This window comes from Vicugna pacos, chromosome 25, assembly GCF_048564905.1.
Source record: "Vicugna pacos chromosome 25, VicPac4, whole genome shotgun sequence".
Lineage (NCBI taxonomy): Eukaryota > Metazoa > Chordata > Mammalia > Artiodactyla > Camelidae > Vicugna > Vicugna pacos.
This window is the reverse complement of record NC_133011.1, coordinates 10,673,322-10,691,972: the sequence shown is the minus strand read 5'-3', so window position 1 is coordinate 10,691,972 and position 18,651 is coordinate 10,673,322. Positions and strand designations below refer to the sequence as shown.

Genomic DNA, 18,651 nt, shown 5'->3' with positions numbered 1-18,651 from the left:
TAATCAACTCCCTATAGCCCCTAAGCCAGATCTTGGGTTTGACAATGAGGAAGTATTTAAGGAAGATCTAAAAATCACTGTTTAGAAAGGTCTTGGAGCAGGGCCTGTGAGTAACCAATCCCATCCAGCCCACAGGGGAACTGACTCCAGGCAGTGCGCTTTGGCGAGGGGAGGGGAGCAAGAGGGTCCCCCGGCAGTAACCCCAGATCTCTGTTTATTCCCCAAAGGGGCCTTGGTTACCCTGGCATCCCACAACCACAAAAATCCAGGAGTCAGCTATCTTCAGGCTGGGGAAGATCATTTCGCTCTAGGAGGTATTCTGATCAGAAGGCAGACCTCAGAAAAGAGACTTCTTTAGGTGGTCAGCATGGCGGCAGGTAGAATCAGATTAGAAAAAATAATGAAGCTTCCTTATTATTTGATGCAACTCAAGAAATCCAGAGGGAATCTGCTACGTATGTTAAGTCCTCTTGACTCAATTATTTATGAAAATTAATTGTGGGTAGCCTTTTGTGAGCTTCAACTATGTGCTTCAGGAATATTTTTGTTTGGATGAAGAATAATACTCTAGTATCCCACATTCACACACGACCTTTGAAAGTCACTTCTGGTTCTAGGACATTTCATCGCTGTCCCTGCCACAGCCACCTGAGAGAGGAACAGCCGTGCCTAGACAGGCACCCTCTGTGCAAACTTCCTCATAGGCTCTCGGCAGTCCCCGCAATGCTGCCAAGCCCAGACTTAGTTATATAACAAAGCTGGTTACCCGGAACTTTTTGGGAATGAGTCATGCTAGTCACTAGCCTGGATTTCCACCGGGAACTTTTTCCTCTTAAATTTTCTTAGAGTCGATTTTACTGTATACTTTGTTTCTTTTTTAAAAAAATTTTTGGTTTAGTCCTTGGGGATTTCTCCTGTTTTCTTTCAACTTCAGCTATGCATTCAGCATGTTGTTTCTTCTTAAACAGAAAACAGTGAAGATAAGAAGCTTCTTCCTCACCACCCTAAGTCTCAGTGTGGCATCGGAGCACCTGTCATTGGGATGTGCTAGTAACGGGACCACCACAATGCACACTGAGTGACCTACATGAGCGAGAGAGTCGGCCATGGCACTGCACACACAACTGGGTATCAGGGTAAAGAACGGCTCTCTGCAAAGGTGACTAGGGACCTCAAGCTGGAAGCAGCCTCCTCTTAAGCATCTTCCTGGCTCCTGAACGGCCCCTCCTATCAACACCCTCGCACTGTCATTCCTCCCCGCCGCACGTAATGACCTAGTTTCTCCTTGGTCACCTGCAGGGCTTCTTGCACGAATTTAATTTCTAAACAGTGTTTCTCAAACTTTCGAGTGCATAAGAACTATCTGGAGACTTTATCATAAATGCAAATTCCATGAGCCCCCCCACCGGGGGGGGGCAGATTTTAATTTCAAAGACTTGGAATGGAACGTGGGAACCTGAATTCTCATCAAGAGCGCCTGTGATTTGTGGGAGGATGGTTTACCAGCCATGAGTGGGGAGATGGTTCTTGAGAGTGGAGGGGGAATGAGGTCCTCCTGGGGTTCAGATGCCTGATACCTGCTAAGTACCCATTACCCAGCAGCGTGATGCCTCTGCATCCCACAGTTTCTCCCAAGCTCCCCTTATCGCTTGCTCTTAAAGGCATTCCCAACGAAGGCCACGTGACTATCAGGGCTTCAGCGCAAGGAGAGGGAGACAGGATCTCCATTGTGCCTGCACGTTGGGCTCACGCCCTCGTACCAGGTTTTGATAACCGTCTGATGACTATTCCAACCCACTAGTGCATCAATGAGATAACGAGGACGGAGAGGACATGCGGGCCGACAGTGAAAATATCTGCTCCCCGGCCCGTGTCTTTGGGTGACCACAGCTGGTGGGCCTTCCGCATGGCTTGGGGTGCTCACTGACCGTGAAAGCTAGACGGCTGCGTGCTCAAAGTTGTGCAGAGTTGCCCTGGGCTGATTTTACCAGGCTCACGCTTGCGGTGGTTCCCGAGCTGCCCACTATCACCTGCCTTCCTTTCCTGCCCACCCTGCTCCCTCGTGGTAAAGCTGGCCCAGCCTTTGACCGGCCATGGCTGGCTCTTGCTTTGCACGTTAAAGCTAGCCAACCCCTGCCCCCTGCTACTTCCAGCGCCACGGCACTGCCCTCTTCCCTCCTGCCCCTGGACCCATCTCCCAAGGCTCCCAGCACTTCTAAGAAAAGGCAACCTTCAAAGTCCCAGCCAGCCTCCGTAGGTGCTTCTGTCTTTTGACCAAGAAAGCTGATCAACCAGAGGATAGTCACGTGTTGTTCCAGAGCACAGAAGAGTGTGTTCCTTTGTGGCCCGGCTCTGGCAGGCTCCCTCACTGACCCCCTTAACTCTGACTCCAAGGCCACAGGCAAAGCCTGAGGCTCTTCAAGGGTGGTGCCCAGACAGCAGGACCCTTTGCCGATGCCCCAGAGGGCTCTAACTGGGCTGCCTTACAGACCACTGAAACCAACAAACTGTGAAGACTACACTTTCTTTCTGATTCAGCCACAGTCTAGGAGCCCAGTTCAGGACACGGAGGGGGCAAATGAGGCCAGAGGACTGACAGTCCCGAGCAGCCAGATTTGGTCACATTTTCTCTGAAGACTCATTTATAGCTTTGTGTATTTCAGGGGAATCTTGCCAAGAAAACAGGTCAGGCTGTCAGCTTTGACACGGGGCTGAAGCCAGAATCATGACAGTAAACAATAAGAGCAATTTAACTCAATTCTCTCCTTTCTTCTGGAAAGTGTGGACACCCAGCTTCAAAAAAAATCCCACAGGCAAAGACTGTAAACATACAAGTCACCACCATGTTACGGGGAATTTAAAATAAATAAATAAAATTAGGTGCCAGCACTCATATCTTAATAAATCATAACATCTTCCTTTCTTCTTTGGGTCCTTTTCCTATCAAACAAGTAAGACAAGATGGGAACGTTAAATTTTAGTGGAATGCATTCTAAGAAAAAAATCTATAGGTATTTTGTTACCATGTTGTGTCAAGAACAGCAACAGAAAAGTCCTGGTTGTGTAACAGCTTTGTCTCATACATATAATGAAGTGACACAGGGGACAAATTTCCTCAAGAGAGAGAAAGTTAAGCCAGTAATGATTTCTCCTCTCAGACTAAGGTCAATTCCAGCGAGTGTCTTTGAATGGAAGAAAAACTTGAATGCGTCAGGAAGCACCTATTTCTCGAAACAGACCTTTCCTCAGAGGACTTGGCTTTTAAACAAAAACTAATCAACACTAGAGTCACTAAACCTACTGGTTTGGTGAAAGGCAACTCTGTCTAATGCTAGGGAAGTAGTTTTTTTTTCTCACACAATTTTAATTTATCACATAAAATAAATAACACTGACAATATTACTAAAAGAAAAACAGTCATCCATCTCATAACCCTACTCATCAGGTATCACAATTTTTCCTGATGAATTTCAGGTACATATTTGGAATCACAGTATAGACACAAATGGGCATTTCCATTTTTTTATCCCCATTGAACACTATCATAACTGGTTCCTGTGTTGCTACATCCTTTCCATAATTATAATTTTAGTGGCTGCATAATATTTCATCAACTTGAGCTACCAAAGGAGTTACCTATTGGGCATTTATGTTATTATAATATTATCTCCATAATTTCACTTGTACATATACCTAGAAGACAGAAACTATTTTTTAAAAGTCTTGTCTACTATCTCACTTTTCTTTTGGTGTAAAATAACTTACCTATTCAAGAGTAACTGTTAATTTACTAAGGGAAAATTTGTTGATAGAGTTTTTTTATTTAATCAAAGAATTCTTCCTCTTGTGCCACTGTTAAAAGTTACAGGTACAACTTCCCACCAGTAGATGGAGCTCCACTGCATCAGGCGGATCCCACATGACAAAAATAACAAAAGAAAACTTTTCTTAAAGGTTACCAGCCTCCTTACTTTCTTCCTCTTTCACTTCTTTGTCAACACTTCGCAGGTATCAGCTCACTGTCTTCTTCCCCTTACTAAGTCGGTTTCCTCCCCTGAGATGTTCCTTTCTATAATAATTCCATTTTCTGTAGGAAATGACTGACTTTTTGCCCAATGCATGGAGTGGAGGTTTTATTTTTAAAGTCAACAGTGCCTGAAGTGATGCTATCTGAAGGCTCTGCTAGCCCCACGGATGGACGGCAAGTGGATGTTAGCGGGTAAGGCCATACCTGTCCTGTCCTCTGCAGGTTTGCAAAGTGAACGTCGGGTATGAAGAGGACCGGCTGGGAGTGCAGATCGGGCATCGTTTTGAAGTAGGTGATGTCGCTCTTCTTCTGTAAGGGTATCGCCGCCAACTTCCCATCAGAGGCTGGACATGATCACAAAACCCACACATGAGCGGGCTACGAACGACTGAGAGCTCTCACCTGTAAGCGCTAGTCTTAGCTAGAATTCCTGATTGTCTCCTCTGAAGTTTCCCAAACACCACAGATGTGAACACAGCTTAAAAGCTTCTCCTCTCCTACCACCAGACTAACAGAAAAAGCGGGACTTCGAGTGAGCTCTCCCGACGGGAGCTCCGGTCCCCTCGCCCTCCTGTCCCTCTCTGAGCCCTAGATTCCTTGTCTGCAGAAGGAGGGGGTTGGTCTCTCCATATTACAAAAGCCCCTCCTTGCTCAAACACTGTGATCATGTGATTCTATCTGCTTCTCACAGGGGTGGCTCACCCAGTCTCCACTGCTAGGGAGAAGAAAGCCGGCCCTCGCATGTCTGCGTTTTACCTGCAACCCCCGCCCTTCCACGCGTTCCCCAGGGACCCGGGGCGGCGGGGCCCACCCCTCGGCAGCCACACTCACAGTTGTTGCACTGGGTTTGGGAGGCCTGGCCTTTCCCCTTCTTCCTGTTCTGCTTTCTCTCTTCATCTCGGATTTTTCTTTCTGCTCCCTGACAGGGAAAAACAAACGCAGACAATGCCGCACATGTGACCAGAGCATGCAAAAAAGACCTTCTGCGCACAAGTCACAGGGGCAAGAAACCACACGCGGGCAGGAGAGCAGGCGGTCCCATCCCCTTCCCTCCGGTGAGGCCAGGCCTCGGCTCTGAAGGCTGAGACCGGCCCTTCGTCTACCCTACATTGCTGGCTTCCAAGGGAGCCACTTCCCCCAGATTTCCCCCCCTTTTTGGTATCTTGCCTATTTAAACAACTCTAGTTTTCACTCCCTACAGAAAGACCAGACCCAGTTCCCTATCCCAGTGAAGCCGCTTCAGTAACTTTAGTGATTATAATAAAACGTCACAGGACGAAGCATTGGCCCGTCAACCTCATTCCTAGGCACAGAGAGGGCATTAGACTTGAGTGTGAATTCCCTATACAGCTTTTCCTTTGCTCGCTGGTATGGAACTTTTAAGCATCATCACGGTGGTGAAAATGAAGGAGGGTGTAAGGAAACTGCACAGGATGTAAGATCGCTTGGTCCATACGAGTATGATTTTGGGTTTTGCTTTACTATGTTCATATGCTGTTGGAGATGGTGCTCATTCAACCAAACAGAGAAGAGTTTGGTCTGTTCACCTCCTTTTTGCCCCTCTGTTCCTTGTAATCTGACTTCTTCGTTGGCTTCTCTTGCCAAATCCATCTGACTTAACCAGTTGACCATCACGTTATGTCTCTTGCCTTCCTGGCCTACAATGATTTTTCAGTTAGCCTCTTCTCTTTTTGGTCATTCTTCTATGTCAGCTTTGCTAACTCATTTTCCTCTTCTGACTCCCCAAATACAGACGTTCCAACACAGTTGCCTTTTCCTTTCTCTCTCTCCATTCTTGCGGCAGAAGAATTGATCTTCACTTATTTTTCTACGACATTCTAGACAGGTGACATCCAGGTAGACACCTCCCAGCTGAAACTCCTCCCCTAGATTTGACATGTGCATTTCCTGTTCCTGCCCTTTGTGGCAGCGTATTTCAAGACTAGTAAAGTGTGGACTGGCCAGCAACTTCACCTCCAGAAACTACCCCCCACTTACCATGTATAAAAGAGATGGATTTGAGAGTATAAAAATTTAATCCTTCTGTTACACACACATGCAAATCAATTAAAAAACAAAGGACAAATTGGTGATAAAGCTTGCAATAAAATATCATGTAAAACGTTACCTCATTAATATGTAAATAATGATTCAAATTTAAAAAGCAACTACCATACCAATAAAAAAATGAACAAGAGTCGTGAAAGAGGCAATTCCCAGAAGAGGACACACAAATGGTTTGAACTGAAACATTGAAATATATGTTTTGCTTATCAAACTTTTAAAAAAGCAGACTCCCAATTCTGGCCAAAGTAAGGCCATGACACCACGGGAATTTGTGGCATCATAAAGGACATGGCTTTAGAGCTGATTCTAGAAGAATGAGTGATTACAGCCAATCCCTTACGTGGCACTTACTCTGTGCCCAGTGAGTTCTAATAGCTTTACATAGGTAAAATTCAGATAGTTAAAATATTTTAACCAGATATTTTAAATATGCATTTTTTTGTCAAAAAACTTCTTACTACCAAAAGGGAATAATTATCTCACAGTGCTTCACTTTTAAGTTTTGAATTGTCACTGATATTTATAAACCATGGAAATTCATAGAAAGAAAAAGCTAAAATATAGAAATATTTCCTCTGGAAGTCTCTTCAAGATATACTAAGGTTTTGTAGAGTTTTTTTTTTTTTGTCCAGATAACATATAATATTTTCAAAAAATAGAGGGTTAAATGCACAGACATTACCTTGTTCAAGGGGTGTGACATATAAGCAAAAGGCCCCTATTTTTCTTTTTTTTGTTGTGTCCATGTAAAACATTTTTTCTATATATTTGAGGTTCTGTACAATATAGTATTCAATGTAAGTAGAAATGTGGGAACTTGACCTATATAAATTACAGATCTCCCAAGACACACCTCAAGGTTTGTCAAACAATTTTGTTTCTAAATTAGTGCTTTGTTTTGTGCTATTTCTATGAGGAAAATGTCTAGAACTAATCTGTTTCTGGATTTATGTATGTTCAATGTCAATTTTTAGAAAATAAAATCACCTGCTTACTTTTTTACAGGTATTTTTTGATAAGCCAAACCCAAAGGATTAAAACAAAAGAGCAGCTCTCCATAGAGCCTAGTCTTGGAGACACATCTATGTAAGAAATTTCCTGCCCAGAAGGCCCAGATTCCAGCACTAGAAAATAATTCTGATAGTTTTCAAATTTAGGAGAACCACAGTTCTCATTTCTAAAATGAAGCTTTGACTTCATGATGACCCGGGCAGGCTTTGATACATTCAATTAAAATGGAGAAAGTGTCCTTGAACATGACCTTCCAAGAATTCCTTTCTTTCCTGTGATTATCTGTGACCCACAGCTTCTAGAAAATATTCTTTCCACTCTTAATAAAGTGCAAAGAAATCTAGTTCTTCCAGAAGAGTATAATTTGCTACAAACACCAAATTTATCACTTGGAATAATTTCCCCCACCTATATGTTCACTACGGAGGGTTAAATTTGAAAAATATGCCTGAGTAGTTCCTGATTATCTTGTGATCACTTTTGCCACCCGATCTTTGTTTTTTTATTTGAATCTTAAATTGTTTCTCTTTAATTTATTTTAAGACTGTGGCGTCAACCTAAAGTTGGCCAAGTACCAAGAAAATACCAAGGGGCGGATTCTTCGGCTCTTCATAATCTTTAACAGCCATTGCCTCCAAGATCATTCTAAACAAGAATTAATAAAGAGAAAAAAATTAAAGAGAATGCGGCTTTATTCTCAAGTTCTGAACAATACATAGTTGTTTGCAGTAATGAAATTCTTGTTTTTCATGAGATAATGGAAGTAATTAAATATACAGATACGCATATACGTATTGGTGTAGGCAAAGCTAATAGACGGCTCCTGAATTTTTTTAAATTCCCAAACATATGTATTTCAATAGAAGTATCATAATATCAAAAAAAAGTTAGAGAAAGCCTTTCATTTCATCTGCAATTTCACAGGTGCATTAATTAGAAATCAAGCTTGGGAACTAAAAATAGTACAGAAGTTCATCTGTTTAAAACTTTGGACTGTGATTGGGAAATTTACAGTTTTAAAATAGAATAGCTCTTAATTTTTTTGCTTTAGAAGAAAGTTCAAAGTGCAAGAATTAAACTGTTTCTCTTTTCAGTCTCCTAGGAATGAGTTTTGTCTGGATTTTGAGATTAGAGCTGGAAATATGATAGCAAATTATAATAAAAGATTTTATGTCTAGCTTATCAGAAAAATTAATAACGGTTAAGCTTAATACGACCTGCTTGTCCCGTGAGATTTCTTCCTTATGGGTTTCCTCTCCACATCAGGAGGTGTGAAGTAAATGCTGCTCACTAGCAACTCTTTACATCACTAACTTCTTAGAGTCCCTCTCATTCTAGAACATAAATGAGCAACAACGCAATAATACAACAATCTCTATTCATTCTGCATTCTTGCTTTGTTTTAATTTTTACTATTTATTGGAACAACTCTGTTGAAAAAAATAATTATATGAGTATACCTTAAGCCCTTACTTTCCTACTTTCAATTCCAACTATGACATAAAGGTAAATGGACAGCCCGAGGCTTCTGTTCATCCTTCCCTCCCTTTCTCCTTGCTCTTAATCTTACTCCTCACTTTCAAGAAGGGAAGTCATGGAGGGGGATTCTACCATCTCCCTTGAAACTTTTGGGATAAAGAAAGGGAATTCAAATTGCTTAAATGTGCTCCCATTTGTACGTGAAAAATTCCATGTGTACATCATTTGAAAATGCGTTCATAATGTTTAATATGCTGAATTAAAGACATATGTTTGAGATTTACAAATGTTAACCACTATACATAAAAACAGATTTTTAAAAAAAGTTTCTTCTGTATAGCACAGGGAACTATATTCAATATCTTGTAATAAACTTTAATGAAAAAGAATATGAAAACAAATATATATATGTATCTGCATGACTGGGACATTGTATTGTATACCAGAAATTGACACATTGTAACTGACTGTACTTCAATTTAAAAAGATTAAAAAAATGAAAAATAAAGATATAAGGAGTATGAGTCTGGAATCAGAACTGGATTTACATCCAGCTCCTTGACTTTCTCACCATGTGACTCTGGGGAGTTACTTGTGCTCGCGGGCAGTGTTCTCATTCGCGCAACTGTGTCTGCCGACTTAAATGGCCTCTGTAGAGGCCACACAGAGGCCACCTAACTGTCCCTGAGTGGGCTGTGCCACTCTGACGATTAGCACTAACTGAGATCAGTTAGGCTGTCAGAGTTTCAGAGCCATTTGCTGCCAGGCTGCATGCATGTCTTTAAGCCCAGTGCAGTTCCAGTTAATGGTTTCCCTTCTCTCTTCTCCTGACCATCTCTGCCTTCTGTTCACAAATGCCCACCTCCTCCTGCTCTCTTTCACTGCTAAACTACAACTCAGACATCCTAATGGCATGGTCTATCTTTGATACACCTGACTGCAGCACCTTTAAGAGTATGAAAGAATAGGAAAAAGAATATTTATATGTATAATTGAATCACTCTGCTATATACCAGAAACTAACACAACACTGTAAATCAAGTATACTTCAATTGAAAAAAAAAGAATGCTGGGAAATTCCGAATTAGCCACTAACCTCTTTCTCCCCTTCTTCTCCTCTCACCAGGATTTAATCTGAATTCCCCTTTTATGTCCAGTTAACACCTATGGCAGTTACCACCTTATTCTACTTTTCATAGGCTCTTCCCATCCTCCCTAATTTTTAAATAATTGCACTATGTCTACATTGTCAGAACATAGATTGCCATGACTGTCTCCTGCATCGTTTAAAATTAGCTCTATAAGTAAATCTACACTTAATGCACACCATCAGTCCTTTTATCCATGCCTTTACCACCATATTGGTTGTCTAAAGTTTGCTCTTTGCTAGATTTCCCAAGAAGAATATTCCCTGGATTTTTGCTTGTTTGTTCATTGGTGGTTTTGTGTTTGTTTTATTTTGTTTTGTTTTTGCCTGTAGTCTTTATACTTGAAAATCACCTTGGCTAGACATAAAATCCTTGGCTTACATTTTCTTTACTTGATTACTTTAAATATCGTTGTCTTCTGACAAGGTGTTGCCATTGAAAAGTTTGATGTTAGAAGTTTCCTTATAAATTGCTTATTCTTTATTTTAAATTTCTTAGATGCCCAAAGGATATTTTTAAAGTCCAACGGCTTAACAATTTGATATGGCTATCCTGAATCAAATTTCCCAAGAGCGTGGTATGCCATTTAAATATATACACTTTTAATTTAAAGCTTTCCTGGTTTGTCATTTTTGGCATTTCTTCTTTTCCATTGTTACAGTTTTCTTCCTCAAAGATTCATATTATATGTCTATCAGCTCTTCTTTACCTGGCTCCTGTATCTATTATTTCCTTACATGTTTCTTCATTTCTTCCGATTTTTAAAATTCTGCTATTTTCCAACCTGTATTTCTCTTAAGGCATTATCTTCTATATTTATTCACTCTTGTGTTGCTCGTAGTGTAGTCTTTACTTCTGAAATTTTTCGATCTTTTGCTTCTAAATTTTTTCCTGATTCTATCAGATCTCTTTTCAAGTCATTCTGTTCTCCGAACATCCCATGTCTGAGTTTTTCAAATTGTGACTTATGTTGTTCTTCATCATTCCTATGACTTTTCTCAGTTTCATTTGGCTCATTTTGGAACATTAGGCTACAGAGTTCACCTGTTTTGTAGGCAAGTCTTTCTGGCATGCATTGTCCACCGGAAGTCAGTCTTTTATCTTTTTTTCATGAGACATTGTATGGAATTCAACTGTTTTCATTTCTGCTAGTCACTTCTAAGTGAAATGAGAGGGCTAGAGTAGTCTAGCTTCATGACTCTCATGTTCCTGTTTCAACTGTGTTCACAAAGTGATAAAAGAAAATAGTCTTGTATTTCCTGAGATCTGCATACTCTGTATCCTTTCCCCTCTTCCTTTTTATTTGAAATTTCTCTTTCCTTTGAACTTTTTTTTTTTTTTGGTCCAATTTAACTTGGATTCTACTCTCAGGAGGCTTTTCTCAGAGCAGGACTTTATCCTAGAAGTGAGCTTCCATTTATACCTTTCCAGAGTTTATAGAGCCCCAAACCCTTCAAACACATCAATGTTCTGTCCCCTTGCATCGGCCAGTAAACTGCAGCCTGCACGGTTCACACCCTTCCACCCCAGTTTCACACACTGCCCTCAGGTGGTCCACTTCACTGTCCTGTACCCTGGATCAGTTTTGTAGGTTCCCTGGTCTTTGGTCATCAAGTGGTCCCACTACTTTCCCTCACGACGCTGACATCACACAGGTCTTGAAATTGTCGATGCTTGGTCCCATTCACATCTGGGGTTTGTAAGGGTCTCCTGTCACATCATCATGGGATTTTAATCTTGGTTGTTCTAATTGTTCTGTCTCTTATGGAGAAGTTCAGGAAGATTCAATAACTACATCTCCTGAGGACTGAACTTATTTTATTGGTACCATTTCCATTCCAAAAGGCTCTAGATGAGAACCCATTTAACTCATAAAATAATAAGGGCTATACTGATATGTTCTGGGACAGGATCTATATACCTACTAAAAACTGTTAATCCCTTATTTCAGTTATCTAAGTGAGTCAGACTCACAGCACAGTGCAATGTCAATCAGTTGTTAATTAGTGGTAGAATGACTGACTACAAAGAAAACATAACACAGGTGACTGATGACTCCCTTGCTATCTAATCGGAACTGAGGATGAAAGATTACCACTCCTGCTGTGGTCGGTAAGTGATTATTTTAACACCACTAGACAAGAGAAGGTGACAAGGGGGAAATGTCATTCAAAGTAATATCTAATAACAAAAATACCTTCATGACAAACTGTCATTTTTACTCACTTTGTCGCAGAAGACCTTGATCTGGCAATAAGCTCTATGAATGGGTTTATTGCTACGATTATTATAACTGTATGTGTCAATCTGAATCATCAGAGGAAGACCTTTCACCCCTTTTTGGGAGGAGAAATCTGTGCTCAGGCAATTCACGGTGATGAAAATCTGAGAGAGGAAGAAAAAAGGAAAAAAAAGGAAAATGTCACAAGTCACCATGAAAAAGATCTATAAAAAACACATAAGCCTTAGACTTAAAAATCAAAATACTAAACAAACCGATAAGGATAACTGAAGAATATTTGGATCTTCTCACAGAAAAAGTGTTGAATGCATAAAACATGATTTCTTATATAACTTATAATTATAAATTGATAAAAATTTTGCTTTTATATTCAATTTTAAAACAGACAATTTAAATTACTTCCCTATAATGGCATCAGCAAAGTCTTAGTTTTCAAACATGCATAAGTTAACTGGGTGAAATACTGTCTCCTCAACGTGTTAAAACTGTCACTTCTAATAATTATGTCAATTTTTCTAATCTCTGACCCGTGGGATAAAAAATTAAGCCATGCAACCCCTTCCTTTGTGCCTTATTGCACTGGAACATAGTTATTTGTTTACACATCTGTCTCTCCGACCTGAGTGAGAGTATGAGATTTGAGACAACTTCTAATTATTTTTGCATTACTTGTACCTAATGCAGTGCCTGGCAGGGAATAAGCATTCAGGAAACATCTGATGAATGAGGTCAGTGAGTTCATCTGGAAAGCCCACTAGATTGAGAGTCCAGAGCCCCAGGTTTTAGTCCCAGCTCTAGCACTAACCAGCTAAAAGACCTCAGGAAAGTCACTTCTTGTCTTTGGTTTTCAATTTTCCCTTTAAACCACTGTTAAATCCCTCCCTGCAGAACAGAATATCAATACGAACACGCTTTCACTCAGTGAAAAAGTAAAAGAAGAGCTGGCAAAGGTGAGACAGGAGACAGGAGGGAGGGAAGGTGGTAAGGACACCGGCATCTTCCTCTTACAGCATGAGGTGTCAAGAGACACAACAAAAATGACATGAATCTGAAAACGTGGAAACTCAAGCAAACAACGAAAGATGATAGCGCTGCTCAAGAGGAGAACTGAAAACAGTAATTTTATTATAAAATCTTGGGAGGAATAAAGGGAGGAGAATAAATGACGAAGTTTAGCCTCCTTTTATATAGTGTGGTGGCGTCAATATGCACCATTTAAAGGTGAGTTATCGTGGACCAGGGGTTTGAGGGCAGCACCTAGACTTGTGGAAACCACATGAGTAGGCGGTCTCTGGGGAAAAAGGAAGCACACTGTATTATACCCTCAGTGCTATTTTCATTTAATACCCTAAGTGTTGTTTTTATGTAACAGAAAACTTTAAACCCACTGTTCTTAAATCGTACAGTTATGTATTCTGAAAACCGTTTCATCCAATGTATTATCTGACTCTTGTTTGATTTGATCCCCTTGACGTTTTCATTCACCTTCAAACCCGGGACCTGAAGCCTTTCACACCACAGAGAACAGCCCTGCAGAAAGCAAGGCACCACTGCCAGGAGCTGCATCTTAAAAGCCATTTTTTGAATTTTTGACGTAACTACCAGGCCTGACCTAATTCATTTCAAGCCCTAGGCCTGCAAGCCTTCGGATCTCTCATTTTTAGTGCTATATCCACACAAGGATCATTCTTTATTTTTGAGCCTCTTACTTGGTGATGAGAAACACATTAGCAAGGCACCACATCGACAGCGGTCAAGGCCAGATGACAGGTCTCAGCGACATGCCAATTACAACCACCCTGCACCCCGGGCCACAGGACCTCACATCTCCAGCCATGTCTGAAAACAAATGCCTAAAGATGATCTCACCACAAATACGGTCATTTCACACATTCATTCCTTTTATCCATTCACTCATTCATTCATTCTGTAAATATCAACGTACAGTCCACAGTAGGTCAAACACAGTGTTAGGCACTGGGGATACAGAAGAAAGCCAGGCTCCAGCCTCACGGAGCGGCCAGTCCAAGGGGAGGACAGACGGGTAATCCAGCGATGACCAGCACACGGCGGTGAGGGCTCTCCACGGAGAGTGATGTGTGTACAGAGGCGGCGAGAACACGGAGCACTGAACTTGGAGGACAAAGTGAAACACAAAGCCCACAGAGACACAGGGATAAGACCAGGGATTTCACAAATACTTGTTTATTATTTAGGAGTCGTGAAGGCAGAGTGACTCAAGATGCAGATGTCAAGTGGTTTAGGGCTGCTGAGTGACGAAGATCACTAGGAAAGCCTGCCGTGCCTGTTTCTCCTACCGAGCTTCCAGGGTAAAATAAACAGAACATGCTGCCCGCTGCTCCTGGAGATGCCCTCACCGCACAGGACGGTCATTCATGCCACAGACATACTCACCACGCCCCCGAGACACGCTAGGTGCCCGCTCAGAGGCACCAGTTACGGCCCCTGCAGTCACAGAAGTCGGAGGACGGATGGGGAAGGGAAGACAACACAGTGGTGCTCTGAAGATTACAACAGCTTCATCAAATGCTGATCTTTAGGTCAAAAAAATAAAAGCATACTTTCCTAGGGACACTTGACTTCTTTTATGGTTATTGTCATTACTGGCAAAAGGGTTACCTTGGCCAGAATGTATAAATCAACCCAGCTTTATGTCAGCAAATCAGATGATCACTCTGATGAACCATGCAGTTGTTTATATTCTTGGCTATATATTTCAGGTAGAAATCTTCCTGCTGGTGGCTGTAAGCCACAGGGGCCTCGACCCAGACTGGTTTTTTCCTCTCCCTCACAACGCCTGCCTAGTACTGCAGAAGCCAGGCGAGAACAGTGCTCTGTATTTCCTAAGCTGTTAGGATTCCTGGTTGGCTCACTGATCCCCCACACATCACTCACAGTGGGCATCCACCCAGACAGGCAGGAGGCAGTATTAATTGTGTCCTGGTCAGCTCCAAGTCTCAACTAAGAAAGCTTAGCTAACGAAACGTGTATATTTATAAGGGCCACTCGAGTGGGACAGAGCCACTGAAATAACAGATTTTTACTGGCAATATCCAACAGTACAGACTAAATCCTCCATGGGGGAGCATAACCCTCAGCCCCCACCGCCAGTAAACAAGGGCTTAAAGGTCAAATGAGCTACAACACACTGGACTCTACCAGGGGACACTTAGACTTAGGTCCTCTGAGTGGAGAAAGGTCCTTCATAGAAGAGCCAGTGGACCCTCTTTGATTCATGACATCCTGAGTCTATAAAAAGCAAACAACATGAGAACCTGCCTTCTCTGCTACATCGTGTTGCCAGCTCCCAGCATTATCCCAACAAGCAGAGATTTTATAATGGGATTAGCACTGCTTTCTTCTTGCTTGGATGTCTGCTCCAATTGCAAAGCACAGTCTATGTGCTTGATGGTATCATAGTCTCGCTGTGCTGCACTTAAAACCCAAATGGTTGAACTTTAACTGCAGCTGGGGGGTTGGGAGGCATGGAAGCACATTAACTAAAACCTTGGCTTGGGACTGATAAGCATTCATTTGTTTCATCTTGCAAACCCAACCATGTCCCAGCTCTACGCACAGCAGGCTAATGTGAGAGCAAATTTCTTGGAAGTTTATCTACAAAGCACTGTTTGTAAATGTGTATTACAGAAACTTAGGGAAAAGGTATGCTTTTCCTTACCAAGTGTTCATCCAAATGTCAAGCACAGAATGTTCTTTTTAACTTCAGTAGGAGCCCTGGTTATGTAAAGAAATGCCGTGAACAATTGGTCTGTCAACCAAGAGCTATGAATGCTGTTTTCCTATAATTCTTACAGTACACAATTTATTTTAAAAAAATTTAGTTGAATCAGGTGTATCCAGGCAGATAATAGATAACATTTTAATTTTGTCATCGTTCAAAGATTGATTCAAATTGATCATTTGTAAAGGTACCAAGAACTTTCCAGAAGTAGAGGCTGTCTCGTGCTAACTGACAATTTTTAATAAAATCATTTTTTGACACATGAATTGCAATTCCCATTTCGTAGTCCTTACACAAGAAAAGCGACTTTGCCCAGGTTATGTAATATCTCTCAGTTGAACATTATGTGTGTAGTAAGATTTATTAAAATAAACACAGATCAATGGGCTTAGAATTGCTACGTTAACTTGATTATGAACTCGTAAGATTTTTCTGACAGCTTGCCATTAAAGTAAATGGGCCAATCTTCATTCACAAAGCAATTTGGGATTTGAAAAATCATAACGTCCATAATTTGATGGGGAGTGTTTATTTTCCTCTTTAAACAATTGTATTTGCATCTTCAAGAAGATCCTATGATTAAAGACTAAAAAAGCTACGTATTTCCTAAGGTTGATACTCTAAAGAGCTCTTTTACAAGAAACTGCACACACATTAGCCTCCAAATTACAGGAACAGGCATATATCAAGAAATCAGCACTTTCACGGTAAAACGCGAACAATGCACAAATACGTAAGTGTGCTCTTACCGTTTCCATACTCTGTTTTCTTCTCGGTTCTTAGAATTATTAAAGACCTTTTTATACATGGTTTTCTTACCTTTCAGCATTTTTTTCCCATTTCTATGATTGCATTTGGTGCAGAGATAAAGCCAAATTGAGACAGAAAGGTGGACTAAAAGTAAATATTGACATGTGAAATCTCAGTCGTGAGCAAGTATTCATTTCCTCCATGTACAAATTCATCAAATATTTATCAAGTAGCCTCTCTCTGTGCCTGGTATTATGCGACAAGGTGGGACACAAGAACGCTGAGACAGATTCCCTGCCCTCAGAAAGCTTGCTATTTTGTCGAAGATCTAAGAAACTTCTGGATTTCCTGACCCTTCCATTTATATGGCACCAGAAGGGAGCAATTTAAAACCTGGTAATATATTCCTGTATTTTCTCCTACAGATACTGTGGGTATGCACAGATACACGTCTGGTTTACTCACACATCCTGCCACAGTTTTCCATATTCTTTTAGTTCTCAATATTCTCCATTTCCAGAATATACCAAGCTTGTCCCCAGTGGACAGCCTTTGCTCTGTGCTGTGCTCTCCACCTCCAAGGCTGTCCCCGCTGATCGTCACACACTAGCTCCCTCTGCTCACTCAGATTTCAGTCCAGGGTCCACTCTTCAGGAATCCCTGCCTTAACCACCTGTCTAGAGCTGGCTTTCTCTTCCTCCTCCCACCTCAGCCCACGATCAGCATCACATTCCACCACACTGCTCTGCTCTAATTTCTTCATAGTCCTCACCAGTATTTGGATTTGTCCTGTTTATCTGTTGAGTGCTTAATCATGTGTCTGCTCCAAGTGAACGTAAGCCCATAAGAGGAGGGCCTTTGGCTGCCTCAAGCTCACTCTAGTCTCAGGGCCAGGCCCACAGGACATACTCAACAAATGTTTGCCCAGTGAATGAAGAGAAAATTACTCTTCTACATACACATTTTCCTCTTTAGCCATGTTCTTGCTTTCATAAACAAAACCTCCTATGAGCCAAGATCACTGTTTTTAGTAGCTGAAGTTGTCAAGATGATACAGCAGAGTTAGCTGCTCTAGCCAGATTATCCTCAAAAAATGTTATCTTTCTCTATATCAACACACACAAATTGAGCACCAACTATCTAATCAGGATGAATGTACGTATGTACGTATATGTATATATGCTACCGAAGATGCTGTATGGAGATGTCATGGAAGATACAGAAGTCCATGATAGAGCCCTGCCCTCAAGGAAGAGGGGAGATAGAACATCTCTCACTGTGGTGGGGTAGACGTGAGTAGTTACTAAGTCGAATAGCTCAGGCTATGTACTTGTAAGAACTTGGAAAAAAGGACAGAGTTCAACAAGGGAAGATTTCCCATAGGAGTCCTAAACTAGAAGAGACATGGAAGAGAAGAAAGCGTATGCTGGCTCTCAAAAGAGTGAAGAGACCAGCCTAATGGGAGAGGAGGATTCGTGCTGGGGAGGTTCAGAAAGAGCCAGAAAAAAGGCAGTTGGTGACAGAAGAGACCAACCAAGATGCTTGTATCACTGTGATCAAGGAACAAACCCTTGATGAGGTTAAGGGTGTATTCCTGAGGCCAAGGGCAGAGAGAATGGTGGCCACAGTACCCAACATCCGGGTTACAGAGAGGACAGAGTGAAGACTGAGCAACGGCCACCAGGATCAGAAGTAGAGGGTCTGTGCCCCTTCCAGATGCCAGACTCATGGAGGGAAGGACAGGAAGTCCGATTGCTGGGGCGAGTGAGCCAGGACAGGAAGGTGGAGAGGGGGCACCTCGGCTGGGCAGTCTGGCAGAGGAAGGAGGGGTGGGCAGGAAGGCGGGCCATGGGCAGCACACGCAGAGGTGTTCTTCCAAGATGCAGGAGGTGTTCACGCAGCAAGAGAGGATGCATGCCAGGCTGCAGAGAGGAGGACTTGTGAGAGGTAAGAGCCCAGGAAGCAGGGATTGAATGGGATCAACTCACAAGGGAAGCTTTGTAAGACGAAAGACAGAGCTTTCTCTGAAGCTGGAGGGTGAAATGAGAGGAAAGCACAGCGAGGAAAAAAGTGTGCAGGAGGCTCAAAAGCATGTCCCTGGTGCAAATCCTGACACTATGGCCTTGGACTAATTATTAAACCTTTCTGGGCCTCATTTACCTAA

The 18,651-nt window shown here is 41.9% G+C and overlaps 1 protein-coding gene across 4 annotated transcripts in view; it reads right to left on the bottom strand.

The window, feature by feature from the left end:
• Positions 1 to 18,651, bottom strand: part of GRHL2 (grainyhead like transcription factor 2) — a 144,790-nt gene that overhangs the window by 29,059 nt on the left and 97,080 nt on the right. For all 4 annotated transcript variants that reach the window (XM_015246054.3, XM_031691211.2, XM_015246052.3 and 1 more), the window contains exons 9-11: positions 11,959 to 12,117; positions 4,859 to 4,946; positions 4,232 to 4,371 (exon numbers count right to left, since the gene is read on the bottom strand). In XM_015246054.3, coding sequence (XP_015101540.1) covers positions 4,232 to 4,371; positions 4,859 to 4,946; positions 11,959 to 12,117 — 387 coding nt within the window. The remainder of the gene's footprint in view (positions 1 to 4,231; positions 4,372 to 4,858; positions 4,947 to 11,958; positions 12,118 to 18,651) is intronic.